General features: G+C 34.8%; 1 protein-coding gene across 1 annotated transcript in view; it reads left to right on the top strand.

Annotated features, from left to right (window-relative positions):
- The window catches only part of LOC127551554 (cilia- and flagella-associated protein 43-like), a 212,722-nt gene that overhangs the window by 17,352 nt on the left and 172,400 nt on the right, over window positions 1-22,970 (top strand). The window contains exons 6-7 of the mRNA XM_051981358.1: window positions 10,431-10,587; window positions 20,999-21,064. Of these exons, the coding sequence (XP_051837318.1) occupies window positions 10,431-10,587; window positions 20,999-21,064 (223 nt within the window). The remainder of the gene's footprint in view (window positions 1-10,430; window positions 10,588-20,998; window positions 21,065-22,970) is intronic.

The raw sequence follows: 22,970 nt of genomic DNA, 5'->3' as shown, positions 1-22,970 counted from the left end.
TGCCCTTCCTGTGGGTTATAAAACCTGTCTGCTGGAGCCAGTGCATCTTTGTCAAAAATCAAGAAGTTAATAGTATAAAGGGTTAGATTTAGAAGTTCTCTAGGGTTACCTGTGGCTTCCATTTTCTTTTGTTTTTGGAGTAGCATCTTAATGTCTCTGTTTCTCCTCTCTACTATTGACTGTTCTTGAGGATTAAAGGGTATGCCAGTGGTGTGTAAAATCTTATACTGTGCACAAAAGTGTGCAAACTATTTAGAGGTATATATAGGACCAATGTCTGTTTTTATTGCTTGTGGCAAACCCATAATGGCAAATGCTTGTGTGAGGAATTCAGTGACCACTTGAGCTGTCTCTTTTGCTGCTGGTATTGCAAAAGTGAATCCTGAAAAGGTGTCTACTACAACGTGGATAAAAGACAGACGACCAAAAGATTTATAATGGGTCACATCCATTTGCCAGATTTCATTGGGTCTCAGACCACAAGGGTTCTTCCCTGGAGGCAGTGTAGGAGCATGGAAAGGAAGGCAAGCTATACAGCTTTTTACTATGCTCCTAGCTTCCTCTTTTGTTATCCCAGATTGTAAATTCAAAGCTCGAGCAGCCTGATGGTATTTAGAATGCGATTCCTGGGCCTCCTGAAATAAAGGTGTACTGGCTAACATAGTTAAAAAGCTATCTGCCTTTGAATTTCCATCAAAAATAGGACCTGGAAGTCCACTATGTGAGTGGACATGCACGATATAAATCTTTCCTGGATGCTTTCTCACTTGCTCCTGAAGTTCCTTAAAGAGCTGATATATATTAGAAGCTGCAAATTTTATTTGGGCTGTGGCAATTCTTTGTACCACACCTACTGAATAGGCTGAATCAGATATTATATTTATGTCTCCTGGGTAATAAGTGAGAGCTTGCATGATTGCATATAATTCATTCTGCTGAGTTCTGACTACTCTCTTTATAGTTAAGTCATGAGAGTATACAGCACAAATATTGTGTTTGGATGTGTTTATAAAGATAGTTGGTCCTTTAAGAGGAACTTTAGAAACTTTTTCTTCAAGAATCCATCACCAATTATGTAAATGTCTGGTTATCTTTAATGGAGACCCGTGTGTAAAATTTGGAGCCATGGCTAATAAAATTTGCCACTCTGGAATCGTCTCACAGCACACATTAATTTGTGTATTGGTGTAAAAGGCGTATATCTTGTCAGGTCTTGTCCCAGATAATTGTACTGCTCACTTAATGGCCTTTAATAAAATTCTAGCCACAAGCACTGGGTAAGGAGTAAGGCTTTGTTCTGGTTATACTGGGAGGTTCACCCACTCTGTCACACTGTCTCCTTGATGAAGGACTGCTGTGGGTGCCTCTTGTGTGGCAAAAACTGATATTTCTAAAAAAAACAAAAAACAAAACAAAACAAAACAAAAAAAAACCCTGATATTTCCAAGGGTTTTTGAGTGACTCTTTCAACCACATTGATAAAGCCAGTTCAACTTTTCTCAAAGCCTCTTGAGCTTCTTTTGTAAGCTGGCGTGGTGAATTTGAAGCACTGTCTCCCCTTAAAATGTCATATAATGGTTGTAACTGATAGGTAGTCAAGCCTAACACTGGTTGCATCCATTGGATATCTCCTATCAATTTTTGAAAATCATTTAAGATGTTTAGCTTCTCTGTTCTTAAGGACAGTTTTTGTACTGTAAGCACCTTAGGGTATACTTTGTAAACTAAATATTGAAAAGGAGCATGTCTTTGAATTTTTTTTTTCAACTATGTACAATTTGTAGTATCTTAGTGTTTCTATGGTCTTTTGTAGACATGCTTCTAACATTTGTTCCTCAGATGCACATCCCAATATATCATCCATGTAATTTAGTAGCATAACTTTTGGAAATGCTTTTCTTACTGGAGTAAGAGCAGCAGCAACATACATTTGACACATAGTGGGGCTGTTTCTCATTCCCTATGACAAAACTGTCTATTCATATCTTTTATAAGGCTCAGCTAAGTTAATGTTGGGCACTGAAAAGGCAAATCTTTTCATATCCTCCTTATCCAGAGGGATAGAATAGAAACAATCCTTAATATCTATGATGCAAAGAGGCAATTGAGTAGGAGATGGAAGTCTAGGCTGAAGAGTTCCCATAGTTTCCATCTGTTCATTTACTTTTCTTAAATCAGTGAGCATCCTCCAATTTCCAGATTTCTTTTTTACAATGAACACTGGGGAATTCCAAGGACTTAGAGAATGGTTGTAAGTGCCCTTGTTCAAGCTGCTCCTGTACTATATCTAATAAGGCCTGAATTTTATTGCTACCTAAAGGCCACTGTTCTATCCACACTGGTGTGTCAGTTTTCCATTGGATAGGAACAGGTGAAAGTGTTGGCAGGCCTTCAACAGCAGCCCTGCTTAAAAAACTGAAGTACTCATTTTTAACCCTAATTGTTATAAGACATCTCTTCCCCACAGATTGATGGGCATTTTTTCAACTATAAAAGGAGTAAAAACTCCTGTTTTGCCTTCAAAAATCCATCTCATAGGGGCAGCACTAACTTCAGCTGCTATTGATCCTCCTACTCCAGACATGTAGATGTCTGCCTTAATCTTTGGCCAGTGCCTGGGCCAATTGGCACCTCTAATGACTGTATGATCTGCATCTGTGTCTACCAATCCTTCTAATGGTAGGCCATTTATATAGATGGTAAGCATAGATCGGTCAGCTGTTACAGCCGCTGTCCAGTATATTCCTGGATTTTGTGGTCTGGAGTCAGAATCTGGGTGACTATCACCAGGTTGCTTATTAGGATTCTGTATGAGTAAACCTGATGCTACTACTTCTCCTGGGTGATAAGTCACACATTGTCTACCTGTATTAGTGACTGGGATATTATCTACACATTCCCCAGTTTCCAACATCAGTATGTGGATGGACACTGCTTTGTACAAAAAGGAGGTGAAATGGTCAAGCCTACTGTGCCTGGAGGCAAGGGATCCATAGGCTGGAGAGGAACAGATTCCACCTCTCCAGGGGGTATCTTCAGTTGTCCCAGCTGCATACAGCTCTGTTCTCCCCAATTGTAATTCCTTTCTGCCATCAGGTTGCTTCCTGGCTGGTTGACTGTGTAATCCCCTTCTCCCATCATATGGCTTTCTGGCTGATTCATGTCTGGGTACTGGACTTCTAGGCACTCTCTGGGTGTACCATTGGCTGCCATCATGCCCAAGTGTTTTTGTGCCTTGGGCCCTGGGGCTGGGCCTCTCATCCCATTTCCCTGAATCTGTGTACATTCTGAGGCCCAATGGAAGCCTCTGCATTTTGGACATGGGGTATTGGATCTTGTTCTCCCATCTTGTTTTCCCATTCTATCTCTATACCAACATTGAGCTTTCAGATGCCCTACTTTTCCACACTGAAAGCATCTACGAGTCTCTCTGGAAGTCCCTTGCCAGGAGGGACTCTGTCTTCCCATGTTTGGATTTTGGGAAGTCTGCATCATAGCCTGGCTATAAAAGCCACCTGTGCCCACTGTGAAGGGTCTTATGAGCTCCTTTAAAGGAGCATCCTTGTGCAGTCCTAGTATAATTCTTCTGCAAACCTCATTAGCATTTTCCTTAGCAAGTTGCCTTATCAAAATGTCTGTTATTGCATTTTCTCCATTTGTTCTTGTGATAGCTGTCTGCAAGCATCCCACAAAATCAGCAAAGGGTTCATTTGGCCCTTGTGTGATTTTTGTGAAGGCCCCATCCTTGTCACCTTTATTGTGGAGAGAAGCCCACGCTTTGATAGCATTAGCAGCAATTTGCTCATATGCTGCTACAGAATAATTAATCTGTACTGCGACATCTGCATAAGAACCTACACCTGTTAGTAGGTCACAGGTGATTGCAGCATGAACTCCACTTTGACTATTTTGTTGGGCTTGTATCCTACAGAGCTCACTATATTCAGAAAGCCACAAATAGTTTTGTCCAGGTTCTAGACATATCCTTGCTATAGATTTCCAGTCATTAGGGATCAAGATTTCAAAAGCCAAATTCTGTAATAACATCTTAACATAAGCTGATGTAGCCCCATAAAGAGTGCAAGCCTTTTTCCGGTCTTTGAGGATTTCTATATCAAAAGGAACGTATTTTCTACTTTCTTGACCTGAAGAATTAAACTGTTGAATTACAAGAAAAATGTGGTGTTGAAATTCCAATACATCTCTCCCTTCCGCTTTGGTCTTAATTAGTCCCTTTTGCAATCTAGTCATAGGAGTGGCTGGATGCTGGGGGGGAGGTGCTGGTGCTGTCACTGCCCCCCCTCTCCCCACTACCCCTTCTCCTTCCATCCCAGAGGGTGGAGTTGATGGAGGAGAGTCAATTACCTGCTCCTTAAGTGGGACTGAAGCTGCCTCAGATTCACCACACCCTTGAGCCTCACTTAAGTCTCCATGTCCTGTGGGGATATGGTCATTAATCTGTTCTTTATCTCCTCCTTTATCTCAGGCTTCCCCATTTGGCTATTCTTAGAGTTTTTTCCTTTTCTTCTATAACTTATTAGATTTCTTAAGGCCAACTGTATCATATTGAATAAATAGAATGCCTCAATGGAAATTGAATGAGGACTGTTTTCGTTGTAATATGTGGAGAGCTGTTGCCCAATCAATGTCCAATTATCTGGAGAGATTTGCTCTTCCTCTAAGAACCAAGGGGAAGGTGCGTTTTAATGTACCCAGAAGTCTAGCTATCTGTTCCCAAGTTATAAGTAGTCCTTGATCTTCTATCAACTTAAGCATGCTTTCTATAGTACCACTCCGGGGGGGGGGGGGGGGAGTTGGGGTTGGGGAAGGAGAATCTTTAGCTAGCATTTGTCCCATTTCAGCCAAAAAAGGTTAATAGATTAGTCTTTAAGAAAATAAGTTCCCTGTTTATCTATTACAATACTCACCTAAGTTCCTAGTCACTGGAGACTTCTTCAGTGAAAGTAGGGTCCTTGGTTCCCACGTTTGGGCACCAAATGTGATGACCGCGTATTTAAAATCAGCCGGAGTCAGGAATTCAGATTAAGGGGAAAATCTTCAATCTTTATTGGAGTGAAGAGGTGAAAAAGATTGCGATAGCAATATGGGCAGACAGGAAGCCAACTAGCAGAGGGGGATTGGAGGTGAAGGGCAGTCACAATAGCAATGTGAGCAGCTGTGTCAAGAAGCCAGCCAGCAGTCTCTCCTTCCTCTTCCCTTTTCACTCCCCTGCCTCCACCCACCAAAATCGTCATTTCCTATACAACACATTAGGACTTGCACAAAGAGTGGGCGGGGGCCATTCTTTCTCCAAGCATATATATTAATAGAGTATGGTCCGATTACTATTTAGCCTCACGTGCTTGGGACCTCAGTGTATCAACTCAAGCCTCAGCCCATTACACTCTATGTAGACCTACATTTTGGGGGGATTCTATTATCATTTACTATTAATTTTATCACATTAAGATCTAGAATGTAAATCTAGAATGAACAGTTTCTGGTTTTCTAAATTTACCTATTTCATGTTATGTGACTAACATGATTGGCTTTTATATAGGATCCATATCCATATATGTTGGAAAATAGTATCTGTTCTCTATTTTTCCATTGATTTTCCTCCATATTTTTATTGGACCTATTTTATTCACATTTTGGTTTCCATTTTGGTTCCATAACTTCTTTATTATTTTTAAAAATATATTATGATAGGTATTAAAATCTCCCACTATGTCTTTATCCTTTGTCTGTTTCATCTTCAGAAAGTCTGACCTTTTTCTTTTTAACTTTTACTGATAATTTATTAGGTACACGCATATTTAAAATTTATGTACTTTTATTCCTTTTAGCATTACATAATGTTCTTGTTTATATCTCTTCTGGTTTGAATTTGGTTTTGATATTTTCAGTGGTACCATGGCTTTTCCTTATTAGGTGGTAGTATGGTAAATTTACTTTTTAGTCTCTTTATACCTTTCTTTGTGAAATATTTCCTATTTTTTACTGAGTTCTTTAAAAAATTCCACTTTGTACCTCTTTTTATTTCAGAGTTTTAGTTCATTTACAATGACTACTATTGTAATAGTATAGTAGAGTATATAGTGATAATTAGTAGTTGAGCTTTTCAAGTCTTCATTTATTCTGAAGTATGATTGTGTATGAATGTGGAATCTTGAACTATTTCTTATACAATTCTGATGATTCTTTTTATTTCTATATTTTCACTTGTTTTTGGTAATTGTGACGTTTTAATCCTTTAATGTTATTTCGGAATTTCTAGAACAAATTTTTGGATTATTTTGTTTTTATAAAATTTTCAAAACTTTCTGCAATGTCAGTAATCCTGGTTGCTACCTTTGGACCTCTTATTTAGGTTTATCTTTTGCATAGTTTGTTTTCAAGTTTTTTTACATATTTTAGTGATATTATAAGTTTGTTTTTTCCTGTTGAGAAATGTTGTATGCAAACGTGTTTTGCCCTGTAGCAATGTCTGTTCTTGACTGATTCTTTTGTCTTTTATGTTTTCTCTTGGTCATTTAAAAATTACTTCTTTTTTTAGCATGTTAATTATATCACTTAATCTCTTTTAATGAATTTTTCTACTTATGAGGTCTTATTATTATTATTATTTTAAATTTTTTCTTACCAATGTTAATTTTTCATAATTTTGTCAAATGTGTCATTTGTCTATCGATTTGAAAATGTTTCTGAGAATAATTGTGTTGTTTTCATTTCTTCATTGCTTTTGATATTTTAGCTGTTTAAATTATGACAGAGTTATTGAGATTGTTAAAAAGTTGTTTAGCATTTTTTTCCATTTCCTGTTTTGGTTGGCTTTTAATGCTCTTGCATGTTTTCAAAGTTGTTTTTTTCTTTTCTTGATATTTCCATTTCTCATTTTTTGGGAAGTATATAAGGAATGAGTTTTTGAACCTCTCATTCAGCCATTTTTAAAATTAAAAATCCTGTTTCTTTTCAATATTTTATAAAACATTTCGACCCATTAGGATATAGCATCAATGTCAAAATTAAGTTATTTTGTTATTAGTGGAATTCTAAAATGGTATTATAAAAAATATGATTTTGTCCAATCTCCTGGTAGTTTAGGTTTGATATTAGAACAGAATAAAACATTCATAGAAGATCTGACAACTAATAAAAAAAAGATTTAACCTAGCCACAATAGAGGAATAATCTGTAATTAGTAAAACATTAAGTGATTTCTATGTATTCGTCACTCTGCTAAAAGCTAAGGGATACAAATATGGGAGAGAAAAAAGTCCTTGCCCTTAAAGACCTTACAATTCAGTGGAGAAAGACAAATACATAAAAGTTGGGAGGTACTTGATGAAGGGGCATAGTGGAAAAGTGAGAGAAATGCTTAGAGTAGTGCAGCCTGGTGCAAAATGAAATGACTGAACTGAGCTCTCCTCTTAAAAGCTCCCCTTCATGGCTCTACCTTCCTATCAGAAGGGCAAAGTGTAATGATGAAGTGAGTCCCAAATGAAATCTTGCAGCATTATAAAAGAAGGATATTTAATAGCTATATTCATCCAGTACCTTAAATAAATTCAGTTTATTATAGCTCTCTTGCTTCTCTGGTGCCCTGCTGGTCATCTGCTAATCAGTGAGGGACAATAGTGTTATATTCAGAAGACTAAGAGCTGGCAATTAAGTCTCAAGGTCAGTTTTAGTATCTTTTAAAGGAAAGAACCAGCTTACACTGAAGAAGCACTCCAAAAGAAATTCCTCATCCAACAACTATCATACTATCATGAAAGCCCAAATAGCATTCTTAGTTTTATATCTAAAAGATTAATATAGATTCATATAATTTTATTTTATTTTGTTTTTAGGAAAAGATAACTTTATTTTGTTAAATGAAACATAATGATTAGTTTAGATTATTTTTAGAATTAGATTATTTTTAGAAAGTGAAAATGAGAGCTAATATTTCAATAGTGCTTTAAGGGTAACAAAGCATTTTCCACGCAAAGTCCATTTAAAATGATGTTTTAACCTGACAATTTTTAGAAAGGAAATGTTCCTTTTTATTTTTATTTGTATGTGTGGGTATTTTTTAAAATTATTTTTTATTATAGCTTTTTATAATGCATGGGTCATTTTTCAGCATTGATCCTTGCAAAACCTTCTGTTCCAACTTTTCCCCTCCTTCTCCCCATCCCCTCCCCTAGATAGGTAGGTAGACCTATACATGCTAAATATGTGAAAAACAATATATGTATACATATCCATACAGTTATTTTGCTGTACAAGAAACATCGGACTTAGAAATAAGGTAAAATTACCCGAGAAGGAAATAAAAAATGCACGTGGACAAAAACAGAGAGAGTGGAACTGTTATGTTGTGGTTCACACTCATTTCCCAGAGTTCTTTCACTGGGTGTAGCTGGTTCTCTTCATTATTGAACAAATGGAACTGATTTGGTTCATCTCATTGCTGAAGAAAGCCACGTCCATCAGAATTAATCATCATATAGTATTGTTTGAAATATATAATGATCTCCTGGTCCTGCTCATTTCCCTCAGCATCAGTTCATGTAAGTCTCTCTAGGCTTTTCTGAAATCATCCTGCTAGTCATTTCTTACCGAACAATAACATTCCATAACATTAATATACCACAATTTTTTCAGCCATTCTCCAATTGATGGGCATCCATTGATTTTCCAGTTTCTAGCTACTACAAACAGGGCTGCCACAAACATTTTTGCACATACAGGTCCCTTTCCCTTCTTTAATATCTCTTTGGGATAGAAGCCTAGTAGTAACACTGCTGGATCAAAGGGTATGCACAGTTTGATAACTTTTTGAGCATAGTTCCAAATTGCTCTCCAGAATGGCTGGATGCATTCACAATTCCACCAACAGTGTATCGGTATCCCAATTTTCCCACATCCCCTCCACCATTCAGCATTATCTTTTCCTGTCATTCTAGCCAATCTGACAGGTGTGTAGTGGTATCTCAGAGTTGTCTTAATTTGCATTTCTCTGATCAATAATGATTTGGAGGACCTTTTCATGTGGTCATAAATACTTTCAATTTCTTCATCTGAAAGTTGTCTGTTCATACCCTTTGACCATTTATCAATTGGAGAGTGACTTGATTTCTTATAAATTTGAATCAATTCTCTATATATTTTGGAAATGAGGCCTTTGTCAAAACCTTTGACTGTAAAAATGTTTTCCCATTGTATTGCTTCTTTTCTAATCTTGTCTGCATTAGTTTTGTTTGTACAAGAGCTTTTTAATTTGATATAATAAAAATTCAATTCATATAATTTTAAAGCCTACCTTAGAGAGAATTAGTTCTAACCTCATTTTACAGATATTTAGGATTAGAGGTGAAATGCTTTGCTTAAGTACATAATATCTAGCTGGTGGGAGAATCAGGAAGGTAATTCACATATCCTAATTTACAAGTTAATGTATGATCTACTTTTTCATGTTATTATTGCCCAATATTTGTAAGAATTCTCTCATATGCTCTAGGGCTTTTTATAATCAATTGTAATTCTTGGCTCCAAAATATATTGTTGCTATTCCCACATAAATAAATATTTTTCTAAGTGCACGAACATAGAATCTGTACATGCACCTTTGACAGTTTTGGGGGGCATCAAAATCATGTAGGGCAACATTATTAAGTAGAAGAAGTCATTAGCATCATTTGAACTATTCTCTGTTTGAATTTACCATAACACATGTAACATAACATATATATATATTCAGTAAAGAATTTAGGATTTTCCCTCAACAACACTTAGGGCAAATGACTATGAAAACATATGAGACAAGATAAAAATAAATAATTTTCTCAATAGAAACAAGGAGTCTTTGAATAGTTTCATAAGTAAATACTTATTTTCTCTTTGCATAATGAAATTTAGTGACAGGAGAATTAGAAATGATTAAGATTTAGGATAGGTCAAATAAAAAAAATTGAAGGCGTAAAAAACTAATGAAATTTTAAAATGTAATTGTAAACAAACATAACTGGAGTAGAGTGACAAGAGCTTTCTCTCAAAGCACTGAAATTTAGAAGACACTGACTTTTTATGGATATGCTTATTTCCTTAGTCTAAGTAGCTTTACTCTCAGTGAATTTCTTTTTGCCTAATCCCACCCTAGGTAATACTTGTGATAATGTGTTCATTTCTTCAAGTGGTTATCTCTCTATATTCTGGTGCTTCCTCTCCCTTCTTTCTAGAATGGTCAGTTCTTACTCAGCATAGAAAGCTCATGAAATCCTGGTACTATTTTTCTTAGCAACCATGAACCAGCTGAAGTTTCCACCTTGGTTCCTTAACTACTTTTCTACATGCAAAAATTCTTAGATATGGATTTGTTTGCAAACCTCTAATATATTTGATAAATCTTTAATAAAATTTTTAAAAATGTTTTATTTAAGCCTAAAGATGATTTGCATCCCTTGGTCCATCCTACTGCACACTGTTGGAACTCAACAAATGAACTATATGTGAGTTGTGAAGAGGGTCATGTTCTTTTGATAAATGTAGAAAATCTACTTGTTACTGTCCTGTCTCGGATCGCTCAAGTACCACAAGGTAAGAAACAATTCTACTAAACATTTTTAGATATACATATTAAAAATCATTTTTAGTATGCTTAAAGATAATTTTATTCCATATTTTCCCTTTTCTTGGAGCCATTTTTGATATGCTTCTTTATACTCCATATCAAATAAGTCATCTTGTCCTATAGAATTTTCCTGTAAAATGTTTTTTATAGTTGCCTTTCATTCTCAATTTCCATTATTATCACACTACTCTAGGTCCAATAATATCATATCTAAGTTTCAACAATGGTCTTCTAATTAGATTCCCTAAATATAATCTCCAGTATGTTCTATGTACTATTGCCAGACTAATCTTCCTTCAGTATTACTTTTATTATATAGTTATTAAAAAATACCTGGAAACTTCATATTCAGTCTAAGCTCCTCTCTGTGGTTTTCCATATCTTTCATAATTTATATTCAATCTACTCTGCTTTCTTGAACTTTTAGTTGTTTTATATTATTTTTAATTTAGTATTTTACTTTGTCCTAGGTTTTTTTTTTAACTTTGAGTTCTAGATACTTTGCCTTCCTTCCCTTCCTCATTGAGAATGCAAGCAATTCAATATAGGTTATATATGTATAGTTATACAAAATTTTTTCTATAATAGTCATGTTGTGAAAGAAAATATAGACCCAAAAAATCTCAAGAAAAGTAAAGTTAAATAAATATGCTTTAACTATGCTCAAAAAGTTATCAAACTGTGCATATCCTTTGATCCAGCAGTGTTTCTACTGGGCTTATACCCCAAAGAGATACTAAAGAAGGGAAAGGGACCTGCATGTGCCAAAATGTTTGTAGCAGCCCTATTTGTAGTGGCTAGAAACTGGAAAATGAATGGATGCCCATTAATTGGAGAATGGTTGAGTAAGTTGTGGTATATGAACGTTATGGAATATTATTGTTCTGTAAGGAATGACCAGCAGGATGAATATAGAGAGGACTGGCAAGACTTACATGAACTGATGCTGAGTGAAATGAGCAGAACCAGGAGATCATTATATACCTCAACAATGATGCTGTTTGAGGTTGTATTCTGATGGAAGTGGATCTCTTTGATAAAGAGAGCTCATTCAGTTTCAATTGATCAAGGATGGACAGAATCAGCTACACCCAAAGAAAGAACACTGGGAAATGAATATAAACTGCTTGCATTTTTGTTTTTTTTCCTGGGTTATTTATACCTTCTGAATCCAATTCTCCCTGTGCAGCAAGAAAACTGTTCGGTTCTGCACACATATATTGTATCTAGGATATACTGTAACCTATTCAACATGTAAAGGACTGCTTGCCATCTGGGGGAGGGGAAAAATCGGAACAGAAGTGAGTGCAAGGGATAATGCTATAAAAAATTACCCTGGAATGGGCTCTGTCAATAAAAAGTTATTTAAAATAAATAAAGAAAAATAAAATAAAATAAAGAAATGAATAAATAAATGTGCTTTAATATTTATTCAGACACCATCAGTCCTTTCTCTGGGGATACATAGCATTTTTCATCATAAGTCTCTCAGACATATCTTGGATCATTGTATTGCTGAAAATAAGTCTTCATAGCTGATCATCTTAGAATATTGCTGTACTTTGTCCAAGGTCTTGAAAGTATTTTCACATTCTTCTGAGAACATTCTGCTTATCATTTCTTACAGCACAATAGCATTCCATCATAGTCATGTACTGACAATTTATTCAACCATTATCTAATTGATGGGCATCCCTCAATTTCCAATTTTTTACCCACAGAAAAGAGCTGCTATAAATATTATAATACATATTTGTCCTTTTCTCTTTTTTTGTATTTTATCTCTTTTGGGATAAAAACTTACTATTGCTAGATCAAAGGGAATACATGGTTTTATAGCCCACTTTGGGCATAATTCCAAATTGCTCTACAGAAAGGTTGAATCATTCACCATTCTATCAACAAAACATCAATGTCTCATTTTTCCCACATCCCCTTTAACATTTGTCATTTTCCTTTTCTGTCCTATTAGCCAATCCAGTATATATGTTGTAGTACTTCAGAATTGTTTTAATTTTAATTTCTCCAATCAATGAGTCGGAATATTTTTTCATGTAACTATGATTACTTCTTCTGAAAACTGCACATATCTTTTGACCATTTATCAATTAGGAAATGCCTCTTATAATTTTGATTCAGTTATCTGTATGTTTGAGAAATGAAGCCTTTATCAGAGGAATTTGCTTAAAATTTTTTTTCAGTATTACTCTTGTTAACTGTATTTCCTCCCCTTTATCCCACTCTTTCCTTTTACCTTGTCCCTCCTCAAAAGTGTTTTGCTTCTACCTCTCCTCCAATATGCCCTCCTTCCTATCATCTCCCCATCTCTTATTCCCCTTCTCCTACTTTCTCATTAGAGAAGTTTTCCTGGATAGTTAACTCTTGTTTGTAATCCTAGCTCTTTGCCCTCCAGAATACCATATTCCAATCTCTCCAATCCTTAATGTAGAAGCTGCTAAATCTTGTTTTCTCCTGAATGTGGCTTTACTATACTTGAATTGTTAGGTTTTTTTTTCCCCTGGTTGTTTGCAATATTTTCTCCTTGACCTGGGAGTTCCAGAATTTTGCTATCATATTCCTGAGAGTTTTCATCTTGAGATGTTTTTCTTTTTTTATCATAGCGTTTTATTCATAAAACATATGTATGGGTAATTTTTCACCATTGACCCTTGCAAAACCTTCTGTTCCAATTTTTCCCCTCCTTCCCCTCACCCTCTCCCCTAGAAGGCAGGTAGTCCAATGACATGTTAAACATGTTAAAGAATTTGTTAAATCCAATATATGTATACATATTTATACAGTTGTCTTGCTGCATAAGGAAAATCAGATCTAGAAGGAAAGAAAAAAACCTGAGAAGGAAAACAAAAATGCAAGCAAACAGTAACAGAAAGAGTGGAAATGCTGTTGTGGTCCATACTCTTTTCCCATAGATCTCTCTCTGGGTGTAGCTGATTCTCTTCTTTACTGAACAATCATTTCATTGTTGAAGAGAACCACATCCATCAGAGCTGATTATCATATAATCTAGTTGTTATGGTGCATAATGATCTCCTGGTTCTGCTTATTTCACTTAACATCCGTTCATGTAAGTCTCTCCGGGCCTCTCTGAAATCCTCCTGCTGGTCATTTCTTATAAAACAATAAGATTCCATAACATTCATATACCATAATTTATTCAGCCATTCTCCAATTGATGGACATTCACTCAGTTTCCAGTTTCTATTGGGATGTTTTTCAAGGGGTGATAGGTGGATTCTTTCAATTTCTATTTTACCATCTGGTTTTAGAATATCAGAACAGTTTTCCTTGATAATGCCTTGGAGGATGATGTCTAGGCTTTTTTTTTTTTTTAATCATAGCTTTGTGTGGGACAGCAACCCTTCCCCAAATTGAAATTAGAGACTTTCAAGGTAGAAGATAAAAAGGAATTTATTATGATCTCATGAGAAAGGGCAACTCCCTACTGTTGTGATGTCAGAGAGAGAGTGCAAAACATAAGCTGCAAAACACAGAATTGTATAGATTCTAACAAAGAAGTCCTCCTACCCCATCACCCCTTCTTACCATTGACTGGGGAGTTCAGAATCATAATATAAATGTGAAAATCTACCTCAGAGACAAAAAATAAAGAAATTAATAATACTAGCCAATGACACACTCTTTAGGAACTTAATGTTGATGTGGCAAAAAAAAAAATGTTTGCTTAAGATAAGCTAACATCTGTGGCTTTGGCTAAAGCACAACTTGTTATTGCAAAGCTTCAAATTATAACTAGAGAATAGGTTTGGGGCCATATTCTTATGAGGGGTCTTCACTCAATTTATCCCATTCAGCTTTCAGGTAGTCCAGTAATTTTAAATTTATCTCTTTTGGTTGTATTTTCCAGGTCAATTATTTTTTTTCCAAAGAGATATTTTGCATTATCTTTTTTTTTTTCCATTCTTTTGGCTTTATTTTATTGTTTGTTGATTTCTTATAAAATCATTAGCTTCTATTTGTTCAATTCTAATTTTTAAGGATTTTTTTTCAATGAGCTTTTGTATTTCCTTTTCCAATTTTGCTTTTTAAGGTATTCATCTCTTCATTGGCTTTTTATAATTCATTTACCATTTGGTCTAGTCTAGTTTTGTTTGTGTGGCTTTTTAAAAAATATGTTTATTTCATTAAATAAGAGAAAAAACAGACTAGAAAGAAGACAGAAAATAAAAATAAAAAACAAAATAAAGCAGAACATTGTCATGTGTCCAGCAGAATATTAGGGAGGATTCAATGTACATAAAAATAAACTAACTGTTCAAGAAAGGATATATAATACTAGAAGAAATTATATTCTTGTGTTTTCATATTTCCTTTGCTTCCTTGTTCTTTGCTGTGCACTTTTTTGCTTCCTTTTTTCCCCTTTCATCCCCCTTACCTCTTCCAACCAGGCTGTAGTTAAGCATAGATATATTATATATACATATACTGATATAAATATATATACATACATTCACACACATATATTATATATGTATACACACACATACATATTCACATCTACCCACAGACACCCACACATATACATGTATAGAGCTATATGTATACATAGCTACATATTGAGATACTTACATAAACACACACATATATACATACATAAACACATATATACATGTACTTACCCATATGTAAACATGTATCTAAAACATTAGTGTGGTTAACATATAATGTAGATATCGCTCAATTGAATTTTAAGTTTGAGTTTGTCTAAAACCAGTGATTATTTAGCTGTACTGTTTTTTCTAATAAATTCTACCCCGATCCTTGTTGTAGTGTTTGTATATGTATCTTCTTTCCTATACCTGCTAGCTCTTCTACTTTAATTCTGCTCCTTAACTTACCTTGCTATTAACTTCCCCCCACCCCCATGAATTCCTTCCTTGTCTTCTTCCACCCTTTGCTTTCCTTTCCCTCCATTCCTCCCCTCTCATTTCTTTATAGATTTTGAAGGATACTATGCCCTTCATGGTATATATGTAGTTTTGCCTATTTAACCCATTCCTGATGTGAGTAGCTTTTCAGAACAATGAGCCCTCTTCCCCACTCTAAGGCCTGTGTGTCTGTTCTTCCTTTGTACCTCATTTGTATAACAAAATTACTATTTTTTACATTTTTATATGGTTTTGCTTTTTAGAGTCAGATCATACTCAATTCTGTCCTAGTCTTTCTTTTGAGCTATCCAATATCAATCTTAAACATATGGTCCATGTAAAAAACATAAAAAATTTGCCTATTTGAAATTTCTTGAAATTAATTTTTATATTGGCTCTTATGTCAAATTTTTTATTAAGTTAAGATTTTCTTGAATTACAGTCCTAAAATTATGTTCATTGAATGTCCATTTTTTTCATTCAATATTACGGATAATTTTGCTAGATATGATATTTTTGGCTACAGACCTACTTCTTTTTATTGCTGGTATGTATGATTCTAGGATCTGCAGTCTTTTATTGTAGCTGCTGCTAAGTCCTATACAATTCTAATTGTAACTCCAACATATTTTTGAATTGATTTTTATTTGCTTGTGTTTTGCAAAATTTTCTCTTTTATCTAGGGGCTTTGAAATTTGGCAATAATATTCCTATTTGTTTTCCACAAAGGATCTCTTTGAGATGGTGATTAGTAGATTTTTTTTCCTATTTCTACTTTTCCCTGATTTTCTGTCACTTTAGGACTTTTTTGGGGATTATTTCTTGCATTATTGTATCAAAATTCTTTTTCTTTTTGGTCACAACTTTCAGATAGTCCAATTTTATTTTAAATTTTTTCTCTTTTTGATCTATTCTCCAGATCTGCTTTTTTATAAGATGTTCCAATTTCTGTTCTATTTTTTCATTTTTCAAAATCTTATTTTTCTGGGATGGTTTTACTTTTTAAAAAAAATTTTTTTCCAGTATTTTTTAATTCTTCTGGAAATTCTCTCTGGACTGAGAGCCATTTAACACTACTCTTTGTTGGAAAAGCAGCTTTTTTTTCTTCTTCAGTGTTGTCCTCCTAAGTTGAACTCCATCTTCCCTATTCCCATAGTAAATTTCTATGCTTGGATTCTTTCTTAATTGCCATTTCATTTCTTTTTTTAATGAGAAGTATTATATCAAGCATCATTCATCATTGAAGCACCTTTAATTGCAGGGTGGGGGAATAATAGCTTCACTTTAGCTTTCCCCTCTGATCTGGAACCCCAAACCAAGAGTTACTCCCTCCTACAAGTGTCTCCAATCAGCACTATCCCTGCCCCTCTGTACGGGCTATGCTGGTTTCTTCTCTCTCAGGGCCACATCTAAGTAGCACAACTGGGCCTGGCTTTCCTAATCAGCCTAGGTTCCCTCATCCTTCCTGGACTTAGACCCCAGACTCTTCACACTGATGTGAAAATCTCTATGGTTCCTAATGAGATTCCAGCCAAACCAGCTAGCCTTCAGAGTGGTGATACTTGCTGTTTTTCTAAAGCTAACCTAGTTAATCCTCAGCCTGAAGGTCTTCTGATATTCTTGAATTGTGCCAGGAGGACCCTGTTCGTTTTCCAAGTCTTCTTGATTTTTCACTCTATGTTTCCCCTGAGGTATAAATTTGTTCTCTATGTGGGGGCAATCTGGAAAGATTGAAATTTACAGTCTTAACTCCTCCATTTTCCCAGACTCCTCCACCTCAGTATAGTTTTTAAGGCATTATTTTCTTCAGTATTTTTTTGTCTTTTACCAAGCTGTTGATTGATTTTTCTTAATTTTCTTGCATCACTCTCATTTTTCTTCCCAGTTTTTCCTCTATTTTTCTTACTTGATTTTCAGAATCTTATTTGAGCTTCTCTATGGCCTGAGTTCAAGTCATATTTTTCTTGGAGGCTTTGGATGTAGGAGCTTTGACTTTGTTATCTTCTTTTTTTATCTTCCTGGTCACCATAGTACCTTTCTAAGGTCCGAATCTTTTTCTTTTTGCTAACTCTCAGCCTATTACTTGATCTTTAACTCTTTGTTAAAAAGAAGCTCTGTTTATGAGGCATACGGTGTACTGTTCCAAGCTTTAGGAGTTTTGTATAACTGTTTTCAAAGATACTTCTAGGGACTTCTACGTTTTCATTTTTTCCAAGATGGTGTGATTTAAGGAGAGGTGTGTTCACTATTCTCCAGGGCTATGCTTTCATCTGTGCATGACCAAGAGCATTCTTTTCTGCCTTATAACTGTAACTAGGGTTCCTGCTGTACTATTGCTACCCAGGATTGTTACCTGGATTCAAGTATGGGCAAAGCAGCTTCTTTTGGCCAATTGTTTTTACCCCTTTGCTATCTGTGAGTTGAGAGCTTTAGAAGCCATTGCTGATTCTGTAATTTCCAAAATTTGCAGGGGCCAGGGCTATGCTGGCATAGTTTGGGTTGGACTGTGTTCCACTGTCATCCTAGTCCTACAGACCTTTCCTGCTGACCTTCTAAATCATCTTGGGCTGGAAAATTGTTTTATTCCATCTTTTTGTGGGTTCTGTAGTTCTAGAATTTGTTTAGAGTCATTATTTAAAAGTATTTGAAAGGGTTTGGGGAATCACAGGTGAGGCCCAGACTTTACTCTGCCATCTTAACTCCACCTTCCTACTCTACTTTCTTATTCAGACTTATCTTCTAAAAAAAAAATTCTAAATATCACTGCTTCCTTCTATCAGGTTAGTGTCCTTGTTCAGTTGTTTTAGTCATGTCCAATTCTTTGTGAACCCATTTGGGGTTCTCTTGGCAAAAATGTCAGAGCAATTTGTTATTTTCTTCTCCAGCCCTTTTTACATATGAGGAAACTGAGCAAACAAGGTTAAATAACTTGTCCAGGGTCACACAGCTAGTAAGTGCCTGAGACCAGATTTGGAAGATGAGTCTTCATAACTATAGTCCTAACACTCTATCAACTGCTCTGCTTAGCTGCCCATAATGTTCTTATCATTATCACAATCACATTATACGTATTGGTATATTTATGCCTTTGATCATGTTACTGCTTGTTCTTTTCTTTCGTAAATTCTTCCAGACCCAGATTACCTCTCCAATAATGTTTCTTTGAATAGTCTAGTCCTTTTTGATCTTTGACTCCTTCAACTTTCTACTTGAGGGTAAAGTATATACCACATGAGTTGGCATTAATTTACCTTGGATTGTTTATTAATTATGTCATTTTTATCATTATTTTTAATTGTATTACATTGCAAATGATTTTAGGGACGGACTCATTATTTGTATCCCTTATAGTACCTGTAGTATTGTTTATGTGGTGAAATATTTTTATTGAAATTTGAACTAATACTTTCATATTTCTTGTAATTTTTACATACTTAAAACAGTAGCTCATATTTGTATAGTAATTTACAAAATACTAAGTATTTCAATAAATTGATCATTCATTAAACACATTTATCAGGCACCTATTATGAGCCAAGCATTTTTCTAGGTATTGGGGATACAAAACAAAAAATGAAATGATCTATACTCTCAAAGAGCTTATTTATATCCTATAGGGAGGAGACAATATATAGCTATATATGTGTGTATGTATAAAATATATACAAAATAATTACAATGTAATTGATTTTTTGTGGGGTGCTACCAGTAGCTGGAGGAATCAAGGAAGGTTTCATGTAAAAGGTGGCACTTGAAGAGAAATCAAGATTTTAAAAGAGAAGAGGGAATATAAGCATAGTATATTTCAGATATGGAAGACATTCTTGCAAATTCAAAGAAATTATAAATATAATGATGTGTTAAAAATAGCAAGAAAACTTTTCTAGCTGAATTATAGATGTGAAGATAAATAAAGCATGGGATTAGAAAAGCAGATAGGGGCCAGGGTGTGAAAGGGTTTAAATACCAAACAGAGGAGCTTAAATTATAGCAGCCAATCACAGGAGTTTATTCATTATGAAGTGTAAGGTCAAATCATTACTTTAGAAAAAAACAAATCAGCAGCTCTTGAATATGGATTATTGAGATAATACACCTGAAGCAAGAAGAAAACCCTTCCAATTAGCTCAGCTGAGTGATGATGAGTCTTGAAATAATATAATGGTTATATACCTAAGAGGGAAAGTAAAGGATGGGAAAAATGTTGTAGACGTGGAAACAACAAAATTTGGCAAATAATTTACTATTTAGGAAGTGTGGAACTGAAGTTAATATTGACATTTAGAAGGACTGGAATAATGACGGTATCCTGATTAAAAGTGGCCTTTTGAAAGAAGAGGTACTAAAATCTATTTCGAACATGTTGAGCTTAAGAAACTTATTGGAAATTCAGTGTGAAATATCTGGAAATCTGAGAATGGCTCAGCAAAGGGTGTAGGGCATAATATGTATATCCACATGTATATAAGTCATCTCTATAGGGACAGGAATTAAATCTATGGGATCTGGTAAGATTACCTAATGAGAGAGTATAGAAAGATCAGGACAGGTCCCTTAGGAGGTTTTAAATGGCTAATGATCTAGCAAAGGAATTTGAGAAGGAATGGTCAGACAAGTTAGAGAATCAAGGGAGAACATTATAATGAAAACTTGAAGAAATATGAATATCTGGGAAGAGAGAACCATAAATTTTGCAGAGAATTGGAGAAGTATAAGGATTAAGAAAAATCTTTATCAAATTTGGCAAGAAGTTGTTTCTACTTCAGAGAGAGCAGTTTTAGACAAATTTAGTTTTGTCTAAGCTAAATTATGAATTTAATATAATTTGTTAAATTCAGCGTTGAACATGTATGATGTGCTTGGCATTATGCTAAGTGCAGGCGATACAAATATAAACAAAAAAAAGGTAATCCTTCCTCTTTAGGAACTTACATTTTAATGGGGGAAATAGCACATATGTATAGAGAATAAATGTAGAGAGAATAAAAACAAATCCAAAACAGTTAAATGCAAAGTGGTTTCAAAAGTGTTTCCAAAATAACAAATTTTGTTGTTTCTACATCTGCAACATCTTTCCCATCCTTTACTTTCTTTCTATATAGCCATTGTACTATTTTAAGACTTCATCACCATTCAGCTAGGCTAATTGGGAAGAGTTTTCTTCTTGCTTCAGGTATATTACCCCAATAATCCATATTCAAGAGCTGCCTATTTGTTTTTTCTAAAGTAAAGAGTGGTTTTTAGTTAAGGGGATCAGGAAAATTTTCATGTAGAAGGTGGAACTTGGATTAGAGGTGAGAAATGATATGTTTCTTTTGATCTCAAATTTTAGATGGGCAATATCCTGAAGTGTGTTGTGATTTTCAGAGAAATCAGCTTCAACAAGCATTTGTTAAGCACTTGTTATGTGCAAGGTACTGTGTTAGGCATTATATATGAAAATTTTTCATTTTTTCTTTTTCACATATAGGTGAAAATATAATTACCTTGTTGCCTTCATCCACTGTGGCTGAAGAAAAGTGGACACAAAGAGGAGGTATAAAATGAACTTTAAATTTTAAAAAATGAATTAATATCATAGGATAAGCTCAAGCTTATGCTAACCTTTAGGGTAAATTGTTTGATGAACCTCTTCTATGAAGCAAATTATCTTTTCTGTAATAGGAAGTTATTTTGAGGCATCTGTGGCCTTTTCTAAAGGAGGGCTCTTCTACAAAAATAATTCAGGGTTCCTTTTTCCCCTTTAAAATACTTGGCTAAGTGTTTAGCTAACCATTAGAAATACCTACCTATAATTGCAATACTGGACTAGTTATTGAAGAAGGCAGTGTAACCTATCTTCAGAATATAATGAGAATTTATATCTTCAAGGAAAAGCAATCTACCAAGAACTATCTTACCTGATTTTTGTACTCTTCCTTTTTGGCACTCCATTTAGGGTTTATGAAGTTCTACAGAAATTTATGATTAACACCTATTGTTATAATTTTTAGACCATCTTAAAAAAACTAGATCAACTAAGATTTCATCAGTTCTTTCTTTCTACTTAGCTACTTATTATCTAGCTCCATTTATTTATTGAGGAAGTAGAATGGAATTGTCCATGTGCAAAACGTCCATTTTAAACAAAATATTCCGTGGAGTACCAAAAAATTTTCATGTTACAAATTTCTTGGCAGATTCGTACTCATGAAGTAAGCTTATAGGAGAGCTATTCTCTTTCCCTGGTACAACTCTCTCTTTATTCCTTCAATTCTTTTTCATATTATAGTTCTTTTCCCACAATTTCCTTGTCACCATCTCTATGCTGCTGTTCTAGATAGAATGGCAAGAATCAGCATTCTTGGAATAAATAAATAAATAAATTCTTATTCTTGGAATAAGGAAATCCCATCTCTGATATGGGTTGTGAAACTATGAGCAAATCACTTACGTCACTTAAGTTTCCTTACCTGTAAAATGGGGAAAGCAATAATACCTTTAATACTTACCTCCCAAGGTTGATGTGAGGTTAAAATAATATAATATATGTAAAGAGCTTTGCAAACTTTAAAGTGCTATATAATTCTCAGTATAATTCATTCTTATTAATTATTGTTTTTTATTATCATCCCTTATAGAGAGACAATATGGAATAGTGGACAGAGCTTACCTCAGAGACAGGGCTACCATTATTCAAGTCCAATATCAGACACATACTGGTTTTGTGACCCTGGGCAAGTCATTTAACTTAGTGCCCTGGGCTTCTAACTCTGAAAGACTGTAAGTTGCATTTGTACAGGGAATTTCCTGAAAGCTCCCTACATAAATGATATCACAGGTCTGCACAACTAAAATATATATTGAAGATTGTGTTTGTTTTATGTTTGCTTTCAGACAACTGTGGTGTATATACATGTGTTTTAGCCTGTGTTCCAGAAGCTCCAGAAGACCCAAGGAGGAAAAAAAGAAAAAAGGTCTTGGCAACTAATCCAGGATCCTATATTTACCTCAGCCAATCCCCTCCAAAGCAATGAGAATTCCAGTGTTGTTTAGGAGCCTGTAGTTTTTTCCAAGAAGGCTTTCTATCATGCTATGCCTACACATTTCCTGTAGTGTTGAAATCCTTACAAAGTGTTAAGTCATTAGAATTGATAGAGACAATAATTATCTAATTTAGCATGGTTCAGTATGATTGATCTGATCCTACAAGGAGATGTTATGGGCCAGAACTTGAAACAAGGTGCTAAGTAGAATTGATGGAAGCAATGCTCGTGTGCTTAGGTTTGTACCTTTAAGAGTTTACATATTAGAGGTCACATATTGGAATTCACAAGTATGGGAGATACACAAAGTTAACTTTGTAACTTTGTGAATTCCCACCTCCCATAATCCCACTCTCAGAGGAGGAATCAACCTTTTACACTGAGCATAAAAAGAGCTTCAGTCAGTCAGTCAGTTCA

Source organism: Antechinus flavipes, chromosome 2 (assembly GCF_016432865.1).
Source record: "Antechinus flavipes isolate AdamAnt ecotype Samford, QLD, Australia chromosome 2, AdamAnt_v2, whole genome shotgun sequence".
Lineage (NCBI taxonomy): Eukaryota > Metazoa > Chordata > Mammalia > Dasyuromorphia > Dasyuridae > Antechinus > Antechinus flavipes.
This window is presented reverse-complemented; position numbering and strand designations above follow the sequence as displayed.